Source organism: Dryobates pubescens, chromosome 5, assembly GCF_014839835.1.
Source record: "Dryobates pubescens isolate bDryPub1 chromosome 5, bDryPub1.pri, whole genome shotgun sequence".
Lineage (NCBI taxonomy): Eukaryota > Metazoa > Chordata > Aves > Piciformes > Picidae > Dryobates > Dryobates pubescens.
The window spans coordinates 34,700,219-34,721,354 of record NC_071616.1 but is presented as its reverse complement, the minus strand read 5'-3'; the positions used below and the strand labels follow the sequence as shown (position 1 = coordinate 34,721,354).

At 41.0% G+C, this 21,136-nt stretch overlaps 1 protein-coding gene across 33 annotated transcripts in view; it reads left to right on the top strand.

The window, feature by feature from the left end:
• NRXN3 (neurexin 3) overlaps nucleotides 1-21,136 on the top strand; it is a 1,013,077-nt gene that overhangs the window by 352,619 nt on the left and 639,322 nt on the right. For 23 of the 33 annotated variants that reach the window (XM_054161954.1, XM_054161976.1, XM_054161959.1 and 20 more), the window contains 2 exons: nucleotides 531-734; nucleotides 9,018-9,044. In XM_054161954.1, the coding sequence (XP_054017929.1) occupies nucleotides 531-734; nucleotides 9,018-9,044 (231 nt within the window). The remainder of the gene's footprint in view (nucleotides 1-530; nucleotides 735-9,017; nucleotides 9,045-21,136) is intronic. The other 10 variants (XM_054161979.1, XM_054161978.1, XM_054161962.1 and 7 more) reach the window with 1 other exon arrangement.

Sequence of the window (21,136 nt, the reverse complement as noted above, 5' to 3'; positions counted from 1 at the left end):
TTTTCTTTGAAGTGCCAGCAATGGAATAAAATTCTTTTGTAAATAAGCAGTAGCTCTTAACAGTACCAAAAATAGGAACTCTGAGCCTTCAAAGGCAAGACTAAATGCTCTAGTAGAAGTGCTGGGACTTATTTAAAGTAGTCATTACAGCAAGTGCTGGGGAAGGCTGGGCTAATGGAGGAGATTGCATTTTCTGGAAGGTGTGAAAAACAGAGGCTCTGCCAGCTCATTATCACAAAAGGGTCCTGTGCTAACACACTTGTCCCTTGGGGATTGTGTCTCCATGGGTACTACTGCATCCAGTTATGGTGCATACCATATCGTTGTGTTTGCTCCCCTTATTTGTCACAGAGGGTTGCTGAATGCAGTTCAAGAGCTGCTGCGTTTTTTCCTTAGGGAAATACCTTTGTGTGGTGAGCGGTATGATTTCACAGTGCTCTGTGGTAGCGGTCAGGGTTCCTCAGGAATTAAGATCGCACAAAGGTGTAACTTATTTTCATTTTTTGCAATTGTTTGCTGATTCCTTTCAGAGGCCTCTATCTTGAGCTATGATGGCAGCATGTACATGAAGATCATCATGCCTATGGTCATGCATACAGAAGCAGAAGATGTGTCCTTCCGTTTCATGTCCCAGCGTGCTTATGGGCTGTTGATGGCAACCACTTCACGAGATTCTGCTGACACTCTGCGCCTGGAGCTGGATGGAGGCCGTGTCAAACTTATGGTCAATTTAGGTATCGTATAAAAACCTTCCACTGCCCCTTCACTATTAGTTTGGGCTTGTGATTAGTGGTTTTTTTTCAGTCATTTTGTTTCATTTTTGTTGGTTTGATTGGATTGATTTCTAAAATAACTGCTGAGACTTTCATAATATTATTCTCTTGCGGGGAGAAATTCTCTTCTGCATTGCTGCATGAAGATTTGCTGTCAGTTCTTTGTTACGGACAGTGTTGGTTTTTTAAGTTCCTAAGTTTCCTTTCTTGGGACTGGTGAGCTCTGTGTGAGACATGCTGCTTGGTCCATCTTTTGATCAGTTACATCCCTCATTCATCCAGCGTCACTCAAAACAGTCAAAGCCCAATGTGAGAGGAAAGAAAAGTGGCTGTGGTGGCAAACAGAAGTCCTGTGAATCTCATGCCCTTTACAGAATTTGGCAGCGTTTGGTACAGCATGGCCTATTTTACCCATTTGATGGTTTGGTTGCTTTTTCCCCCCCTGTTTTCTAATTGCTGTATGTTTCAACCTTCAGGACTTTTTACATCTAGCAAAGAAGCCTGTGGGTTTTTTTTCTGACTGTGTCTTCATTAAAATGAAGGCAGCAACAGTGAAAGTGCAGCCCTGATCCCAGAGGGTTGTGTTTTGTCTCCTTAGAGTTACACTTTCCCAGAAAACAGTAAAACAAAACAATTCAAAAAAGGTCCAACAATAACAACACTGAAAAAAAAAAATTGAAGTGAATGTGCTATTCAATTAGCCTCAATCCATTTTCTTGCCAGTCTTTAAGTGTTGTACTGAATAACAAATACCCTTTTTAAACAATGTAAATAACCAAGATGAAGCTTTCTTCAACTTCTCAGTGATTTTGCTTTATGTGAATCCAGGAGTATTAGGTAAGAAGAGATTCTGAGTCAAAGAAGCAGAACTATTATGATAGTGCAAAATGTTAAACCTCTTCTAATATACAGGCTACTGCGTATGAAGATGTGTGCATAGTTTGTGAAAGTTTTGTGTCAGCTTTCAAAGTTCTAAGCCCCACTGGAGCAATGTCTTGCTGCACCATATGAGCTTGTGTGGTGATTTTAGGGTTCTTCATTGACATCTGGGCAATCTGCTGTTCAGCAGCTGTCCTCTGGAACTAGCTGATTTTTAAAATTGCTTCTTTTTGGCTTTGAAAGCTCAGATTAGACCCTAGTATCTGCTTTTGGAATAAGAATGTGAAGAGAAGATGTATTTAAACAAGTCTGTATCTCTTTAAAGCAAAGAATCTCCATCTAAACTGTTACTGAGTTTCTGTTTGGAATACATATATGCTCTAATCTAGCTTGGCTGAAGAAGAGTTAAAGCATTACTAAGTGTCTTGCTAGCATAGGAGCATAGACTTGCCTAGAAGAGAGGGGTAGTAGATGAACTTCAGCTATGGCAGTAACTTTTCAGATAAAGAGAAACAGCACTCTGGTGATAGCCATCTCTCCCTTTATTAACTTTAAGTGAGGGAAAATGTCATAGATTTGTAAGATTTCTCTGGAGAACAGCTCAGAATAATTGCTGTTGAGTATTCTTACATGTGCAAAAAAAAATCTTTCACAAAATTCCAGTGTGTGTGTGTGTGTATGTTTCTTCTGATCTAATACAGTTAGTGCTAATAATCTGGAAAAATGAGATTCACACACACACACACACACACTCTGTTTCCTGTCTTGGCAATTATTGCTAGCCATTTTCTTCTCAGAGAATAAATGTAATTGCTGGAAAACTGGCAGTGTCATGCTTCTGTCAGAGAAGTGATGGAGCAGCTGAATATCTGCTTAGCTCTATGTTACCCCCTTATAACCCAGAAACAATTCTTTTACCTTGCATGCCTTAATTTCTCTCTTTGTTGAAGAGAGAACACTTTGCAGCTTGCCAGGGATGTGACAATAATTCAATGTGCTGCCTTTGATACTCGCATATAAAAGCTACTACAGCATGAAGACTGCCAGACTTAATAAAAAAATATCACTTGTTCTTCTGAGAAAGGTACCACTTGTTTGATTCTTCATCTTCCTTTAAAATCAGTGAGAATAGGGGAATCATTCCTTTGGGGTATTCAGGGACTCCTAGACTTATACCCTAGGCGAATATGAGGAGAATATAGATTACCCTGAATATACTTAAAAAGTTTTACAGCTGACTCTTTGCTTTCCAGTTTTCCTTATATCATGCTGGCAGACAGTATTTTCCCTCAGGGCCTGTCAACATTGTATGCCTGATTGGTACTTGGTCACTTTTAACACCTTCTGGGCTCTGTTATGCCAGCAGCTAGCCTGGTGGACTGCTCTGCATTTACTGTCTGGCATCTAAAAGACATGGCTCAAGAACTGACATGTGGTCTAGATGTGTCTAGAAAGAGATGTGCCATTGATGGCTTAATACAGGGGCAAAATCTGGAAACCAAACCCTGTACTAACTGAAGGCTATTTTTAGTGTAGTTCCAGGGACTGAAGTAATGTATATGCCAGATTTGCCAGCTTTTCAGCTGGGAAATTTTGTGAGGTTGAATCTCCCCCAAAAGTGACTACAGGCTGCATCAGTGGAAAACGATCATCACTCTCCTATATCTGACTCAGAAGAAGGGTACTTTAGACTTCTGGAACTTGGATTGAGCTTCATCTCTCCCCTCTTCAGATTAATAAAACTGTCAGGTATATTGCTTGAAACAGGACTTCCCTTCTATCAAAAAAGGCAACCTTGCTGTTGAAGAAACAGAATTTTAGGAGGAATAACCTTACCAGACCCATTCATTTTCAGTTGTTTACTGTAAGTCATGTCTAACTCTTTAAGGAGACTGTTCATGGCCAAAATGTCACAAATGAGAACCAAATCTTCATTATCTGACCCTGCCAAAATCCCCTTATCAGTAAGAAACAGTCATCAGCACCACCTCTAAAGACCTGAGCATGGTTGGTGCTGACTAGCGATGTGTCAGCATGTCCTCAGGTGTCTAATCCAGGGCAGATGTGTGTAAAAAAAGACTGTTTTGAGTGGTGAGTTATTTAATTGTGCCTTTCTTATAAGTCATTTAATAGTATTACTAAGAGCTGTCTCTTTCTTCTCTTCTTTGATCTATTCCATTTGATTACTTATTATCATTTCTGTGGTTATTAAGGTCTTTCCTATCTTGTTTTTTCTTATTTTTTTTTCTTTTTCTTTTTTTTTCTTTTCTTCCTTTTTTCCTATTAAAAAAAAAAAAACCAAAACTCTTCTGTGTATTTCAGTTGTAAAGCTTTCCCATACCCCATCAGCCATAGTAAATCAAAAGATGGTATTCAACCCTTCAAAGGCCTGAAGCCTGCGGCCCGCACAGCAAACAGCCCTGAGAACAGAGCGTACAGAGCAGCCTGCAGGGGCTGGCATATCCCACCCACCTCCTCAGCACTTAGTGTCCAAACCAAACAGGGTACAAACAGATCATGCAGCAGGCATGGGTGGGCATGGGTGGCTGGGTGCTTGCTGTGGTGGGAGGGAAAGAAAGAGCAGTGATGACTAATTCTCTAAGAGGGGTGAGGAAGTTGTTTCAGACCCTTCCCATGTGGGTGCCCGAGGTACTGCAATCTGCATGTTGACAGCACGTCTCACAGTAGTTTCAGTGTTTGTTGCCTGAAGGTTAGAATTCCAAATGTGATACACATCTCACTTCTGTGGAGAAGGGCTCTGAGGAAATGGGATTAAAGCAGAAGGAGACAGAGAGAGAAAATAAGAAAATGATGGCTTGGAACACACGCCGGAGTAGTTTCTCATGCTGAGATGTGCAGAAAGGGAAAGAATGACTGGTCCGGTAGATCCAGCTTCACATTCTTCCTCGCACTGATGAGTGGGAGAGTTATGGTGTCACTGACTTTTATTGAAGAATATTTCTTTATTTTTTCTTCCTGGCCTGGCTTATCTTCAGGTCATTGGTGGCTAGAATACTTTCTGCTTCCTGTTAATCTGAGTCAGTTCTCCTGTAAGGAAGTGTAATCATCCCTCTTGCCTATCTTTTTCTAAGATATCTCTTGAAGGTTGTCAAAGAGATCTTTGCCTCTCCAAAATGAAAAGTTTCATTTGTCATTCTTACACACAGGCATAGCTGACACATTCTCTATTTTTCTTTTTCAAATGTATGGGAATTTTTATGCCAGATTTCCTTTGTGCAAATCATATACTCTGACCTGCAAGCGTAGGTTGTAGGTAGCACACTGCTTCTCATTAATAAATTTCTTCTCTATAATTTGTGCACACAAAGGCTCTTCGGTTGTTGTTTGGGGTTTTTTATCATAGATATGCAAAAATGTTTGTCAGCTGACAGCTACAGATGAGTGCACAGTCTGACTGCATCCACGTAGGAGAGAGGTAAGGAGCCACACAGGACCTCATCTGGTTTCTTCATAGGAAATAACCACAAGTTTAGAAACAGTCAGGACATGATTATCACTAGGACTCTAGCCTTGCCTTAAACTGCTCTTCTGTAACCACATCTGAATGCTCATCAAAAGGAGCAAGCACGTTGTCCTCGCACAGCACAGGTAACTTTCTTTCCCGATTCAAGGAAAATACAGCCTGGAGTCTTAGTAATGTCAATTAAATCTCACTGGTTTTGGGGCACAAAGATACAAATTCTTCCAACCTTGGTGATAGTGTGATACTGTGATACTGTGATGAGGTTGGCTTGTGCCCACCACTCCAGCCTGTCAAGGTCCCTCTGGATGGCCTCCCTTCCCTCCAGCGTGTCTGCTGCACCACACAGCTTGGTGTCATCAGCAAACTTGCTGAGGGTGCACTCAATGCCACTGTCCATGGCACCGACAAAGATGTTGAACAAGACTGGTCCCAAGACTGATCCCTGAGGGACTCTGCTTGTCACTGGCCTCTACTGGGACATGGACCCATTGACAGCCACAGGTCTTGGATGACAGGTTGGACTTGATGATCTCTGAGGTCTTTTCCAACCTTATTGATTCTATGATTCTATGAAATGGTAAGAAACAAAGGCCTAATTCACAGAGACTTTTGTCTGCTATTAAAGATATCTATATTCAAACAATAGATCCCAGTGCTAGCTAATTGCAGTGCAGCTATTTAACCTTTTGCAAGGAGAGTATCTTTGTGCCTTTTTCCAGGTGATGGGCTCTGGAAAACCTTCCATCCAAGCAGTAAGGAAGCAGCTTCTCATTTACGTTAAGAATAATAAAGTAACTAACTCTAGAAGGTCTTCCCAGCTCATTCTGCTTCCCAGGCAGTTACAGACTTTGTTTTCACTTCACTGCTGTCCTCCAGATTCTTCATCCAATTGCTGAATGGGACAATGACTGGATTTACAGCTGTTTAAGCATACTGATCTTCAAAACTTAAGGCAAGAGAAAATATCTTTTAAGTTAGGAATGCAACCATGCCTAAATAAGGCATATCTCATCTGTACACGCTGATAATGGAGTTGAGAGCCCCAGATGATAATTAACAGAAATCTTATTGCCCTGGTACTGTGCAGGAGGAATCCCAAGCAGTTCTTTTAATTATTCCTGAATTCCCCAGCTACTGCTGTTTAGAGCAGAATGATCAGGCTAAACCTGCCCCTTACTGCCAGGGAAAGCATATTCTACTTTGGAAGTGCTTTACTAGTTTAGAGGAAAGTAGGTATTTTCTTCCTTCCTAAAGACTGTTGTAAGAGAGGGAAAACAGCTTCATGTATTAGTGCTTGGAAATTTTACTGGGTTGCTTTGGGCAAGGCTCAGAATTAAGGAAATGAACAAACAACCTATGCTTGATCTCTGGAGACCATGGAAAGCATGGTGATACAGGTGTAGCAGTCAGGCAGATGTACTCATCCAGCTTCATGTGGGATCCCCACTGACCCAACTGGACTAAGTTTGGTTCTGGGCTAGTTCTTCTGCAGTGCTCTTGGGCATTTCTGCCTGCAGTCCATTGCATGGTGTTGAGGAGCCTTCATGCTCACAGTCTCTGGAGATCTGATAGATCTATGGTAGTTGTCAGGGCATCTTCTCAGTGGCCTGATCTCTCATTGTCCTTTGAAATAGAAATGTAGCATCCAGGATAAGGGCTACACTGGTTTTCAGTTTGAAACATTGATCCCTTCATCTGGAGCAGTCAGTGACTCAGCCTTAGGGTAAGCCCTGGGACATGTAGTTATTTTTAGTATCAATGCAAAAAAAATAAAAATGCAGAAATGCAGACATCAATACCACAACAACAGTTTTAGTCTTTGATGAATGTTATTGAGGACCAGCCATGTTTCCTTTTCCAGCACATGTGCTTTTTAGCCCATAAGAAATTCCCCTGTTGTTCCAGCTGTAACAACTCTCGATGTCACTTGCAGTGGGACTTGGGAGTCTCTCTCACTCTTGCTGTCACTATCAGGTCACAGAGGGAAGTTCCCCAGCATGTACTTCAGTGCATCCCTTACCTGACCCTATTCCTGTAAGGGATATAGCCACCACTGTATGGTGATTGTACCAATTGCTCCAGGGCTGTTTGCTCCCACTTTTCTGTTGCGGTTGACGACACATGACAAACCTAATCGCACAAAACCAAACCCAGATTTTCTCAAGAGAAGTTCTGCTTCCAAACAGACTCTCTCTGGATATGCTACTCCTGATTGGTATGCCCCTTCTCATTACAGATACTTATTTTATAGGCACTTACTCTCTCCCCTCTTTTATTTTTTAAGAGCTGCATTTATTTTCAGATTATATAACAATTTTCTTACATCTGTCTGAGTAAACATAAAATTGGTCCAATTAAGCAGTAAACTGTACTGCATTTCTCTGCCATTCTGTGTAGTCCGTCTTGCTGGGCCATATCTCTGTAATAAATAGATGACTGTCCCTGCTGGTCAGAGCTTTAGTGGTCCAGGCAAGGTGTCCAGTAACATGGTGCTATTATTTCTGACCTTGATTTCCTGAGAGAAGGTCGGCATGGCCCAAGATATGTAATAGCACTCTACAATAGCTCTGGCACATATCAGACACTACAGTAATGGATGTTCACAAGGCTGTAAGTAGACATGTACAAATGTAGCATCCTGTTATGGGGTCATATCCTGAGATATACTGAGCATTAGTCCATTAAATGGGAGAAGTAATGCTCAGAAACCCTGTAGCTCAGGCTTTCTTACTTCAGCTTGTTTTCTTTGGGAAGACTCCTCAATTATCCTGTATTAAATTGCACAAACATAACTCTATTTTTCTTTTCATATACCCCTCCTCATCCCTCTGTAACCTCTGAACAAAACAGGGCCCACAAAGGTTCCCAGATCTGCTACTCCACTGCCCATTTCATTTTCTTCCTGAACGTTGTGAGCAACACATTCAGTTTTGGCGTTCAGACAGCAAGATGAAACTGGGCTCTGAGAAGCTGGCAGGTCTGGGGACCTTTGAGAGAAATCCCCCCCTTACCCCACCAAACAAACAAACAAAAAAGAAAATAAAAAAAGTTCCCAACCTCCAGAACTAGCTGAAATCTGGGCTGGGCGTTCGTGCGGTTAGCTGTTTGCAAGTGGCCATTTTATGATAGGACACAACTGGGCAGTATATTAACCCTTTCCTCACCTGAATGGACAGTGTCAAATGTCTCTGTGCACATAGTGAGAAGCATTCTGGGCTGGCATTGGGGGAATGAGAAAGAGGGTCTGTCTTTGGCAGAGCTGGAAAGGGTTAAATATTGTACCAGCAAATCTCACGGTCTGATTGTACAGGTACTCTGTGTTGGACAGATGGTGTATTTCTGCAATAACAATACGAATTCATTCAAAAGAAACCAAGTGTAAAGGTTGACTTTGAGCTTCAAGCTTCTTAGAGAGATGACTAAAGGTCTTTAAAAAGTGGAATGACACCGGAGTGTGACTTGCATTTTGAGGGAGATTTTTTTTGGGGGGGGTGCCTTAATTATCAATTTTCTTATTGTAATTCACATCAGTTCATGGTCTGGAGTAGAAGATACTCTTAGATGCATAGATTTCTCATAAAAAGAAAAGAGCTTTCTGTGTCAGCTTGTGGATATATATGTATATTGGTATATCTCTCTATACATATGTGTATATATATATGTGTCTGTATATATATATATTTATGTAACATAGATTTATGTAGAATATACTGTACATATACACCCACTCTTCAACTTGTACAGACTGTTTATAAGTATAAAATGGCCACATCTCTTTGCGTGTGTCTGTCCCCGGAAGGGTGGACTGATTGTTTTTGGATGTCTGCAGCTGTTACCTTGAAGGATGCAATTTCATCTTTCATTTATTTTTCCCCATCTAGACTGTATCAGGATAAACTGTAACGCCAGTAAGTTTTCCCTCAAGTTTCATTTTGTTCTCTTTCTATATATATTAAAATAACTTTATTTTCTTTGCTGTTTTATAAGCTGGTTTTGTTTTGGTTTTGTTTTGTTTTTTTCCCTTTTCTTTAGCAACCAAAAAAAAGTCTTCTGAAATTGAAGGGTTGGATGGGATATGAAGCTGAGTTGGGGGGGAGGGAAGATCTTACAATGGTTGTATATGAACATTTTGTGCTAGGTTTCTCCAAGGAGGAGATGAACTATTATTTCATAGCTTTGCAGAAGAACGCCTGAGGAACTTGATGAGCTGATGTCACATTTCACTGGTAACCTGTTGTCTTTCTGAAAACTACATAACAATAACAACAGGTATTGTATGCACTTCTCCACTACAGCAAAAAAAAAAAGAAAAAAAAGGGCATGCTTATTTAAAAACCAAAGCAAAACAAAAGACAACCACCTCCAACTCATTTTATTTAGGAGTGGTGACAACTTAAGCTGGTATTTAATCAAAATCTTTTATATTTGGGTATAAAACAAGGGAAAATTTGACCTCGGGTTTTGAGTATATTGTCAATTACTTGTTAATCTTTTGTATAGCATGTACCACTCTTTGGTATCTGTGAATCCCAGCTGACTCTCTGGGCTATTGAAGATCCATTTGAGTCTGTATAAAAGTAGGCAAGAAGACTTCTGAGATCTCTGTGAAACATGGTAGTGAAAGATCATCCCCACTTCTAGACTGTTTGAGCAAGCAAAATCTTTTCTGTTCTACTTCAAAAGGTGATGGAAGTTGGTGTGGGCCTCAAAGTAAAAAGGACTTGCCAAAGAATGGAGCTGCTCAGCTCTCAAGTGTGCCTTCAGACTTATATTACTTGAAACTGTTTCCTGAACTGGCAGATCCTCTGTGTTAGATGTTTTAGGTGGAAATATTTATGGAAGACTAAACATCACTTTGGAAATGATAGAAGTGATTGAAAGACAAGAATGTTCCATGTGCTTTCTAGAGGATTTTTTTCTTGCTCATCCGTCAGCCCTACCCAAGGTAGCAGGAAGATGGAAAGAAGGATGTTGCAGCCCCAGAAGTGAACACTGAGCTTTCAAGTAGCAGAACCAATTGTAGTAGCACTGAGAGAATGATACTGTGAGGCAGGATCTTAATAGCTTTGCCGCAGCTTTGGACTAAGAGCAGGTTTGTAGTGTTAGACATTTGTTTGCATTTCCCCCCCATGTATAATATATGGTTCTCTGTGGTTGCAAATAAAAAACCCATAAATGCACACATAAGAAGATAATAGGTCAGCTGTCCCTCCTGGTGGTCGCACTGCTAGCAGATTGAGATCCTATTTTGCAGGGAAGTGGAAACAATTAGTTTCTTGGTCATGGGAAGTGGCCCCTGGGAGCCTGTAGCCAGGGACAATCTGCCACTTTGGCTGATGTGTGGTTAATCCAGCTGTGAGCTCTGATACACACTAAGAGCTTGATCAGGAGGAGTTCACAATGTTAACTGCAGCCTTGTTCAACCCTATTCCAGGGCTATGTGGGATTTCGTCCTGTATGACTCAAACTTTGACAGCTCTTGTTTGAATTTCTTTTGCTCTTCGAAGTTTTAACATTGTGTTTCAAGACAGAGTGGGTAAAATGAAAAAATGTCATGAGTCTCTGATAGAGACTGGCAGTTTTTACCCAATAGCACTGAGGACATTTGCATTAAAATAGGATCTTTTACTTCCTAAGAGTTCAAATGCTCTTGCAATTTAGCCACATATAAGTGTATCTAAGCACATGCACCATAGTTGATGTGTGTCATCTGAGCACCCATATCTGTTCTGGTAGTGGACAGCAATCTGTTGCTGTTGTCATGTTCTTCAGCTTTTGATGACAGCTGGCTGTAAAGGCTTACCTACGGAAGACTGTCTTCAGAGGGGAAATCAACTTTAGTAGCAAGGAGTCTGGTTTTCATGCAAATCAAAATCTAGCAATAATCAGGAGAAACATTCAAAAAAGAAAAAGAAGGAAAAGAGAATTGTATAACCAGAGCAGTAGGAAGACTGTTTGAATCCAATGCTTTTGTTAATTTCCCCACAGGCATCAAAACATCTTGAATCATTTTGCTTCCATGCATTTTTAATAGTTGAGCCTGTTGCATTTTTAAATTAAGTCTTCCTCTGCAGGTCTCTATTTATTTATTTATTTGTTTAAAAGCACTTTGGATCTTGCTAATTTATTTTTTATGATACTTCGCTGAAAACAAACAACCCTGCTTCTAGTCCCTTCAACACCTGGGTTTGTTGCTGCCTGTTGCAATGACTTGGGTCATCTGTCCTGCCTTGTAGAAGGGAACCTGCTGGGAACTGCATACTCTTACATGAATAAATTATGGTTAGACAGAGGCAGACCAAATATCACTGTAACTGTTCTTGCAGGCACGCTGACATTTACTTGTTCAGGGGGAGTTGCCACATACAAATGAGTCTACCAGTGTCTGTTTAAATGAGCAAAAGTAGCCTAAAGTAACTTGACAAATGGGATTCCCAATCAGTTGAAGACTTTCAGGTCAAGCGGTCACCATCGCTAACTACATAGAAGGGACCTGGTGCATGTTTTAAAGGTACACAGAGCTGTACTTTTGGAGTGCTGTGAAACGTGTAAATTAAAGAACCTACTACAGCAAGCACTGAAGCTCATGCTATTTGAGAGGAGTCTGCTATATTGTCCTAGGTAAGCATTTAATTTTCAGTATACTTGCTCTTAATTTTGATTGAAAAGGTTGAGGGGTTTTTGTTTTGTTGTTGGCCTATCTGTGGATTGTCATATCTCTGATGCAAAATACTGCTTTCTATCATTTCTCTTTCTCATCACTGTCTTATCTCACAGCTCTGGAGTGCAGACATTCCCTAGAGCAGGGACATTCTTTTGCTCTCTCTGCATTTCTTTTAACATGCATCTAATCTTCTTCTTTCCATTTTGAAGATACCTAACCTGATCTTATCTGACAGAGATTGAATTTAGAAAGACCCAACAGTGCTGTTACTTGCACAGAGGTAACTGCACAATAACTCTGTTCCCAGAGTATAAATTCAGCGCAACCAAAAGTAGGATCAGGATGCACTGAAGGATGTGTCAGCATAATGCAGGCAAAATGAACAGCACGGTTTTGTTGGCCGGGTTTCCTTGGAAAATAGGTGTAGTCTAAAATGTCATTGTATTTTTACATATATGTATTTTGAAGATTTAAGTAAGATTTCCTAAAGAAGTGTAGCTCTGTAGTTTTGTGTAGGCTGTTTCTTGAAAGGCACAGTTCACTATAAAGAGAGCTAAAGTGGTTACATCAGTTTCAGAGTTTGTGTCATAATAACTGGTGCTCTGATTTTTCTTCATTTTTTTCAAAGGCCCTTAGTTTCCTTATTCCCTTTTCAGTGGTCCCACTTCATACCAGTCCAGATGGAGGTAGTTTCCAGCATTCACAGTATCACAGTATCACCAAGGTTGGAAGAGACCTCAAAGATCATCGAGTCCAACCTGTCACCACAGACCTCATGACTAGACCCTGGCACCAAGTGCCACGTCCAATCCCCTCTTGAACACTTCCAGGGATGGTGACTCTACCACCTCCCTGGGCAGCACATTCCAATGATGAACAACTCTCTCAGTGAAGAACTTTCTCCTCACCTCGAGCCTAAACTTCCCCTGGCGCAGCTTGAGACTGTGTCCCCTTGTTGTGGTGCTGGTTGCTAGAATGATTCCACCCAATATTAAGTGTGGAGGACAGGGCCGTGTGTGCTACAAATTGAGTAGCTTTTGAAGATGTCTTCACTTGGTGTTCAGTTTAGGACACTGCTGGCATTATTTTTCTTGGCCTAGTTCTCTCTCCTCACAAACTGTTTACATGGTATAGTCACAGTTATATAGTTTGACATCACTTATAGGAGGTTTGATCTTCCAAAGTATCTGCCTTAGGGACAGTGAGGACTTCTGTATCACTGCTTGTTCTTTCATAATGAGGCCCTTTCTTCTCACTAAAACATGCTAGACAAGCCATTACATATTTTCTTGTCACTTGTGAAGCCTTAGCAAATCCTGATTCTCTTACCTGTTGCTAAAAGTACATGTGGAAGAGGATGAAAAATCACAGTCCACAGTCTACTAGTTGATCCTGTATCTCTCTGAAGCCCCACAGTTAGCATGTTATTTCAAATCCAGTTACTTTTGGACTGGACTTTGAAGACAGAAAGAACATGAGCTTGCTTCTGCCTTCTTGATTTCCATTTTTTCCCATCTTCAGTGCATTAATTCAATGCAACATTAACATTTTGTTTTAGTGAGTGCTACTGTAACAATATAAAATACAGACCTCTGTGTGCAACTTTCTGGCAGATGTTTATAAAGTTTTCTTCTTTTCCAAATCAGCATAAGTAAATAGGAAGCCATGCTAACTCTAATCAAAATGCTGTAAAGCTGAGTGTACTTATTTGATTCCTAGTGATGTTGCTGTCATTTTAATAAAAGCTTAATAGGCCTCTAACATGAAGACATTATTTGGAAAGTGGAGAAGTATGATTAAGTATACACATCATATTTGTGATTCTGGTATCTCCTAACTCTATTTGAACATAAATCAGGAAGAAATGAATGCTTATGCAGTCTGAAAAATGTCATAGTGTAGTGATGAAAGCTAAGCTGTTGCCTGTAGCATCTGTAGAGCCTCTCTGAGAGTGGCCTTACCTTTGACCAGTCATAGACTCAGGGCACTGGTCTGGTCTTGTTCTGTTGCTGCACTGCAGTGCAGAAAAGAGGAAGTAAGCAAGACTGTCTTTAGAAGACTCTTCCTTCTGTCAGGTGATGAAGTAGCAGTCCTCCCAGGTGTATTGTCAGATGGTGAACTAAGAATTCTGGTAGAAGAAAACAGGGCATGGTGAAATCAACAGCCCAAGAGAGGTAAGGCTACTACCAGTACCTGTTTCCAGGCTCAACCAGTTGCGAGGCTGAAGATGTGTTCCTGGCAGGAACTTTGCTAGTGATCACATGTTTACTGTGCTCATTTCAGTCTTTGGCAGCACCAACACATGGCCCTCTGACCCATGGTCTGACTGCAGTTGCTGCATTCACACCCTCATGCACACAGCATAGAGAGCTCTCATCCCGGAAAGACTTAGAAAGTAATTTGATAACGTAGGACAGACTGCAGTGATCAGATGCAGGGCGAAGCTGGGCAAGCACACTGACCAACAACTACTTACACAATCAGCCCTTTTTATCCCCTTACCTATCTATTTTCCTGAACATGTGCCTCCCCAAATCACATAAACGCCTTCCTTCTCCTGCCTTTGATTTCTCCCCTAAAGAGCTATCATAAGTCTGTCTGATCCCAGACTGCTTTTCCCATGTATCACATATGTCCTATCACAGGCAGCAACCCCCTTAGTCCAGAAGGTGATCTCAAGATCTGTTCCAGATGATGTAAAGATGATGATGAGTTTCATGTTTCAACAATGGCAGTAATGAATATGCTGGGACAGTCCTGGAAGAGGTTTGGACAAATGGTGGAGCGTGTCCAGAGGAGGGCTATGAGGATGATCACAGGGCTGGAGCTCCCTTCCTATGAGGACAGGCTGAGAGGGTTGGGGTTGTTCAGTCTGGAGAAGTCTCCGAGGAGACCTTATTGTGGCCTTCCAGTATCTGAAGGAGGCCTACAAGAAAGCTGGTGAGGGACTTTTTTAGGGTGTCAGGTAGTGATAAGGCTAAGGGGAACAGATCCAAGCTAGAGTAGCGTAGATTTAGATTAGATGTTGGGAAGTTCTTCACCATAAGGGTAGTGAGACACTGGAACAGATTGCCTAGGGAAGTGGTGGAAGCCCCATCCCTGGATGTTTTTAAGGCCAGGCTGGATGTGGCTCTGGGTAACAGATTTAGCAGAAAGTCTTCCTCCCCATGGTAGGGGGTTTGGAACTAGATGATCCTTGAGGTCCCTTCCAACCCCGACGATTCTGTGGTTCTGTTCATTCCTCAGGAGCTCTTGATTTGTGCTCCCACTTGCTGCTGTGCCCTCATGCTCCTCTGGGATTGTGCAGATGGGCATCTGAGGGCCTGTTTGCCTCAGTGATGAAACTGGATACAATCTAAGAAGATATTACTTGGGCTCCCCTCCTGCAGTGATCTCCCCAAGTTCCTTTGTGGGTGTACAGATGAGCTTTAGCACATAACCCAATAAATTCCTTTTCCTGTGGCAGCTTCTACAAAGAGGTATTTTGTCTCAGACTTGCTTGCTTGAAATCCACTCCAAGTACCCAATGGAAAAAAAATAAATCTTGACTTATGATCTCAACTCAAAGGTTGCTTGGTAGCCCCACAAAGTTAAAATGTGTTTTTGAGCTTCTTTTAACAAGGTCTTCTTTTGACAAAGTCTCTACATTTACCAGCTGCAATGGAGAGGATGAGGCCCTTTGGGGCTGTGTTCTACATGGACATAATCTATCTTGGTGAGAGGCAACATGAAGCTTTCCTATTTTGCTGCTGTCTAGACGATGTCTCTTCTGTAGAACATTCTGTAATTAGTTGTCAGAATATCTACTTTGTTCTTTTATTAAAAGAGATTTGGCACAAAACTGGAAAATCATGCTTTGGGATCTAGGAGGAGTCAAGTGTTTTATATAGGATTCATTTTGTCTCCGAGCAGCTCAGAGAGAGCATCTCTAAATTAGAGACTTTGCATGGTAAAAAAGAAAAGTGGTGAGTACAAACCCCGCTTGTCATATTGGGTACTGCCTTAGCAGTAAATTTAAGGCCAAACCAGTGAGTCTTGAGGCTCAGCAGATACTGGATAAGGAGTGACTGATAAAAAGGCTCTAGTGATTTGCATTATTGGGTGCAGAACACTGGGTGTTTTTCACAGTACCTCCTCATCCAAAGAGTGCCATGAAGATTAAGGCTTTGCTGTGGCATAATGAATTAATTTCTGCAATCCTAAACTGCAGTTTGTGATATCTCAAGGTATCTGCATCCCACAATATTTTAGGGGCCATAAATCTGGACTACAAATGCAAATCAGTGTTTACTAGACATCAGCTAACCCCAGCCCTTAGGTAGAAGCACTTAGCCTTCATCTTCCAGCTAATACTGTCATATGCTTTGAAAGTCTCTAACCTGACTCTTCAATTCTAGTGCTCATGGAGAGACTTCAGCAGGTCTTCTAAGGTCATCATTTTGAAGAGATGGTGTGGTTGAAAGCAGACTTTGGCAGAATAGATTTTGTGCTATTTTTAACTAAAGTGCTGTGGTGGGATCTAATGGAAAAGAAAACTAACTGGGGTAAGCTCGGCAATCATCTGTCAGGAGTCAATGGCCAGCTCTTGGAAAAGCGCTGTGCCAGTTTACTGGCTATTGTTTGTACCCTAGAAGCTTTTTTTTGACTTACCATGCCACTTCTTGAGAGATTGTCTTTTTGCTTGTTGTCTATAGCTTCTGACTTCTTCTATGGGATTATGCAAGATTAAGGAGTATGAAAAGGTTGGAATGTTTTCTGATTATTTTTTTGCCAGAGCAGAAATATGCAGTGGGTGAACCTTGGAGCAACCTAAGAAGAATTTTGTGGGTAGGGTAACTTCTGAAGTCATATAATTCTGGGGTTTGTTTTAAGGATACATTGAATTAGCTAGTTACTGGTCGGCAATGTTCTTCTGTCATCCACCAGTTGCGATACAAGCTGCTTTTCTCATGTCCATTCAGGGAAAACAGGATGTTTTGCTTCTTCCCCTGTTACAGTGTTTGCAGGATCTCAGCCAGGATGCCTGGGGTGTAAAGTCCTTGATAGAAAAACTCTGTTCTTCTCAGTTTGTTATTTTGGCCACTTTCTTTGTATAAATTGATTTGTGTTCTTTCAGATCAGCTGTCATCACTTGCATGTTTCCTCTTGTTTTGGTTTAACCTCTGTAGGTGGCTAAGCAATACACAGCTGCTCGCTCACTCTCCCCTAGCCTTTGTGATATCAACACTGTTTTGCTCACAAATCCAAAACATAACACCATGCAGACTGCTGTGAAGAACATTAACTCCCTCCCAACCAAACTCATTACAGAATCACAGAATGACAGGTTGGGAAGGACCCCAGGGATCATATGGTCCAACCTTTGTGGGTAATAGCATAGTTTAAATGAGACGGTCCAGCACCCTGTCAAGCTGAGTCTTAAAATTGTCCAATGTAGGAGAATCCACTACTTCCCTTGGGAGATTATTCCAATGTCTGACTATTTTCATTGTGACAGATTTTCTTCTAGAGTCCAATCAGAATCTCCCCAGGAGCAACTTGTACCCACCACCCCTTCTCTTTTCCAAGTGATTCCTTGTAAAAGGAGAGTCTTCATCCTCTTGTTAGCCACCTCTCTGAAATGAGCTAGGGAAAGGTGAGCTGCAGGTTTGCAGTCTGCCTCTGAAAGAAACATCTTATAAATATTTACTGTTTGTGCAGGGACAGAATGAATTGCAGAGGACAGGACTTCATCTCCTAGAGAATCTTGCTTTCTTGAGTTGGTGCACACTGGTATATGATGCATATGGCAAGTTTGCATTGCTGCTGCTTCTCTGGAAACCTGCCCTTTGCAAACCTTTCAGCAGTGACATCTTCTCTAATTACTTCTCTTCTACTCCTCTTAAGAAGAGCTGATTCTTGAGGTTTTAAGGCCAAGGAAACAGTTGTTGACTCCTTGCTTCTTTTGTGCAAAGAGAATACAATGCATGAAAAGAGTTGATAACACAAGGAACCTGGCCAAGATGCTACAGATGTGTTTACTCAGTGGTGAAGAGGGGTTTTTTTATATCATCATAAACCATTTTCTAGCTAGTGGAAAATGCAATATGCTGAACATTATCATTCTGAGTGTGAAAAGTTAGCCCAGGAGAAGTTCTCAAGTAATTTTCCCACTTAAATATCTTTTTGATTCATGTCATTTCAGCAGTTGCTATATTAAACAGCCATGCGTGCACACTTCATTATGGAAAAATAGCTTTTTCCTCTTGGTGGATTTCACAGTATCCAGGCCTGATCATGAATTGAAGGTCAAATCACCAGGTACAGTTTTAATCATCCAGGGATACTGTATTATTTTTGTTTGCTCATGAATTTGAAGTAGAGAATAACCAAGAAGCCTGAAACAAAACAGAGGAGTTATTATGATTATTGTTAATGCACGATTAGGTTCAGGTAAGGGTTTCATTATGTATTAAGAAGCAGTTAGCATGCTGACATAATTTGTATTGGTGTGCTTTCTGTTCCCCCCTTTTTTTTAAAACAGGAATCTTACTCAAAGTTATTTGGACCACTGTTTTGACCTGGTAGGGAAAAGTAGTACAGCTGGAATTGCTTTTGACTCGTATCAGCATCTTCTGGGTTGGAAGCTGTTGCCTACTTAGCAAAGCTGTTAGCATCTTTAGAACTGCCTAGTGAAAAATGTTCTTACAGCATTCAGGCCTTTAGACAAAGTTGCATTCCTCCATCTATCATGGTGTTCCTCTTGAATTCTTGGAGTTTAGCTCTTAGTTTTGAGAGCAAGAACAGTATCTGCCAAATTGTTCTGCGGAGTGCAAAATCATAAACCTTTCTTAGCTGAGTTGGTGAAAGATGACAGATGTGTGATATTCTGTTGTCCCAGACTCCAAGTCCTTTTGCATGTTAGGTGAGGGGTTCTATAGTTGAATGCACTCCCCCCATTTCAGCTGGCAGGTACAGTTGAAGATGAGCACATTTTGTAGAGTTTATAGTAGCACAAGGTGTAATTTAAATAAAGTGCTGTTTGCACATTCAATGCAACAACAACCACCAAAAAGCCAAGCACAAATGTTGCTGGAATTTCATAATTCCTTTTTAAAGGCAGAACTAATATTAAAATGCTTTAATTATAAAGAGGCCCCTTTAAAGAGCTATAGCCAGGTTTGCTCAGTAGGATAGTGAGTGAAGCCAGGATTTTATAAGGGCTGTTACAAATTAAATACCCATTGCTGCTAAAATGCAGTCAGGCACTGTGGAAGCTGGTACTAAATACTGTCTAACAATTCTTATTCAACTTTAATACAATAAAGAGAGGGAAGAAGCATATTTGTAGATGACCACTGAGATGACCACTGAGATTTTTGGAGGTCAGTAGCAGTTGTCCAGGTCAAATAATGGCATTGTATTGTAATAGTTATTGCATACACTCCAATTACATTGTTACTGTAGCCTACTCTGTCATAGTCTTGCTCTCTCTCATGAAAATATTGATCATAGTCCTAGAATTGCCAAAATATTGATGCCACAAGTGAAAGTTTATGGCTTCCAATTTATTATATTACAATATTTAGCTGCTTAGGATAATTTTAGTGCTTTGAAAGCACTGCAACTAAAACTGATTAGCTCTCATTGTATTCAAGATTTATAATATTTCTCTCTTTTTCTGTTTTAGTTTAAGCACATAAAAATGCAACAGAGCAGATGGAGTAGCATGAGAAAAAAATATGTGGAAGTTCAGTACTACTCTTCTTTTTTTTTTTTTTTCCCCTTTTCATGAAGCCTTTTTTTTACTGAATGACCTGAAAAGATTATCTAGACTTGAAGATTTTTTTCCACAAGTGTAGTAGATTTCTAGTTTCTAGCTCAGCAGATTCACTCAGTGGTATTTGCAATTTCTCACTGGCTGACTCCTCCACCAGCAGAGCAGTGTTTTATAGGGAATGATATATCCGGCAGGACTGCATAGAGAGAATCACTTATGAGCCCAAGTTGACTGTGGGCACTTAGGCTTGGAGTGTCAGTACCCAGTTCAAGCATACTTTCCTGACGGTAATCCTACTCCATGTGTCTGTTACAGAAGGGGCTGAGCACCATCTCGTGGTGTAGCTGGAGATTTTAGATTTTTTTTCTCACCTGTGAAAAGGCTGGAGGTATGTTCAAGGCACTTTGTGGAAAGTGATAAAGAAACAGATCTTGTTCATTGTCAGAGCTGTGTGAAAAAGGACTTGAATAACCACTGGTTCTTTCTAGTGGTCCTGGTAGTGTATGGTAGTATAGACCATATCAGTTGTGGTCTATAGAAAGAAAGTAACTTTTGCAAAGTCTGGATTGTCCCATTGGGCAGTGCTGATCATCACAGAAAATGAGTGCATGCTCTGCTTCCTTGAAGTTACTGCTTTTTGTCTGATGCTATGGAGCTGAAGCTTTGTACTTTAAATGCTATGAACAATCCAAGAATGGAGACTGAGGGAACTCCCTAGTCTCTGCCAGACTATAGCAGACCCTACTGTTCTGTGTCTGTAAGAGTTCAGCAGATTAGATCACCCTAACTTCAGTACACCTTTCCAGGGCCAAAATCCACGCAATGTGTTGCATTTGAAATACTTGGTTCTGCCACCTGCGTCTGCTTCCAAAAGTATGGCTCAGGAAACCTAGTGATAAAGCTAAGATCCAGCTTGAAGTATTAAGAAAAGTGTGCTTGTATAAGCATGTCCAAAACATCCTTATTAAAAGATGTAACATGGAATACCTGTAGAAATATCTAACACCTCCTGAGATCAGAAGTTTCACAGACATTGGTTCTCTATCTGTTCTTTCCCAAATCTATTCCAACACCAGTTACAGGAGAAGCTTGTTTGGTTTTCGAGAAACTCTCACTTCCAGAATGACAATGTAAGGACACTTTCACAGAAGGGAGCAGCTGGAAGGGACCTCTAGAGATCATCAATTCCAACCTCTTTGCCAAGGCAGGGTCACCTAAAGATGGTCACCCAGGAACACGTCCAGGCGGGTTAGGAAAGTCTGCAGGGATAGACATTCAAAACTCACCTGGATGAGTATATGTGGATAATCTGTCATACAGGAACAGCCTAGAGTAGATGTGGGGCAGCTGACCAGTAAAGTAGGCTAAGAAGGCAGGGACAATGTTTATTAAACCCAGGTATTGGAAAAAACATCAGTGATATCTGCATAGCTGACATCCAGTTACTCCTAAGGCATTAATTTAAAACGGGCTTTCTGTGGTTAAGTCCTGAAATGCCTTCATTTCAGGTAACATTCTTCAAAGCACTTTAGACCAAACTTGATTGACATGGACTGTGGCAGCCCTAGATGAATACA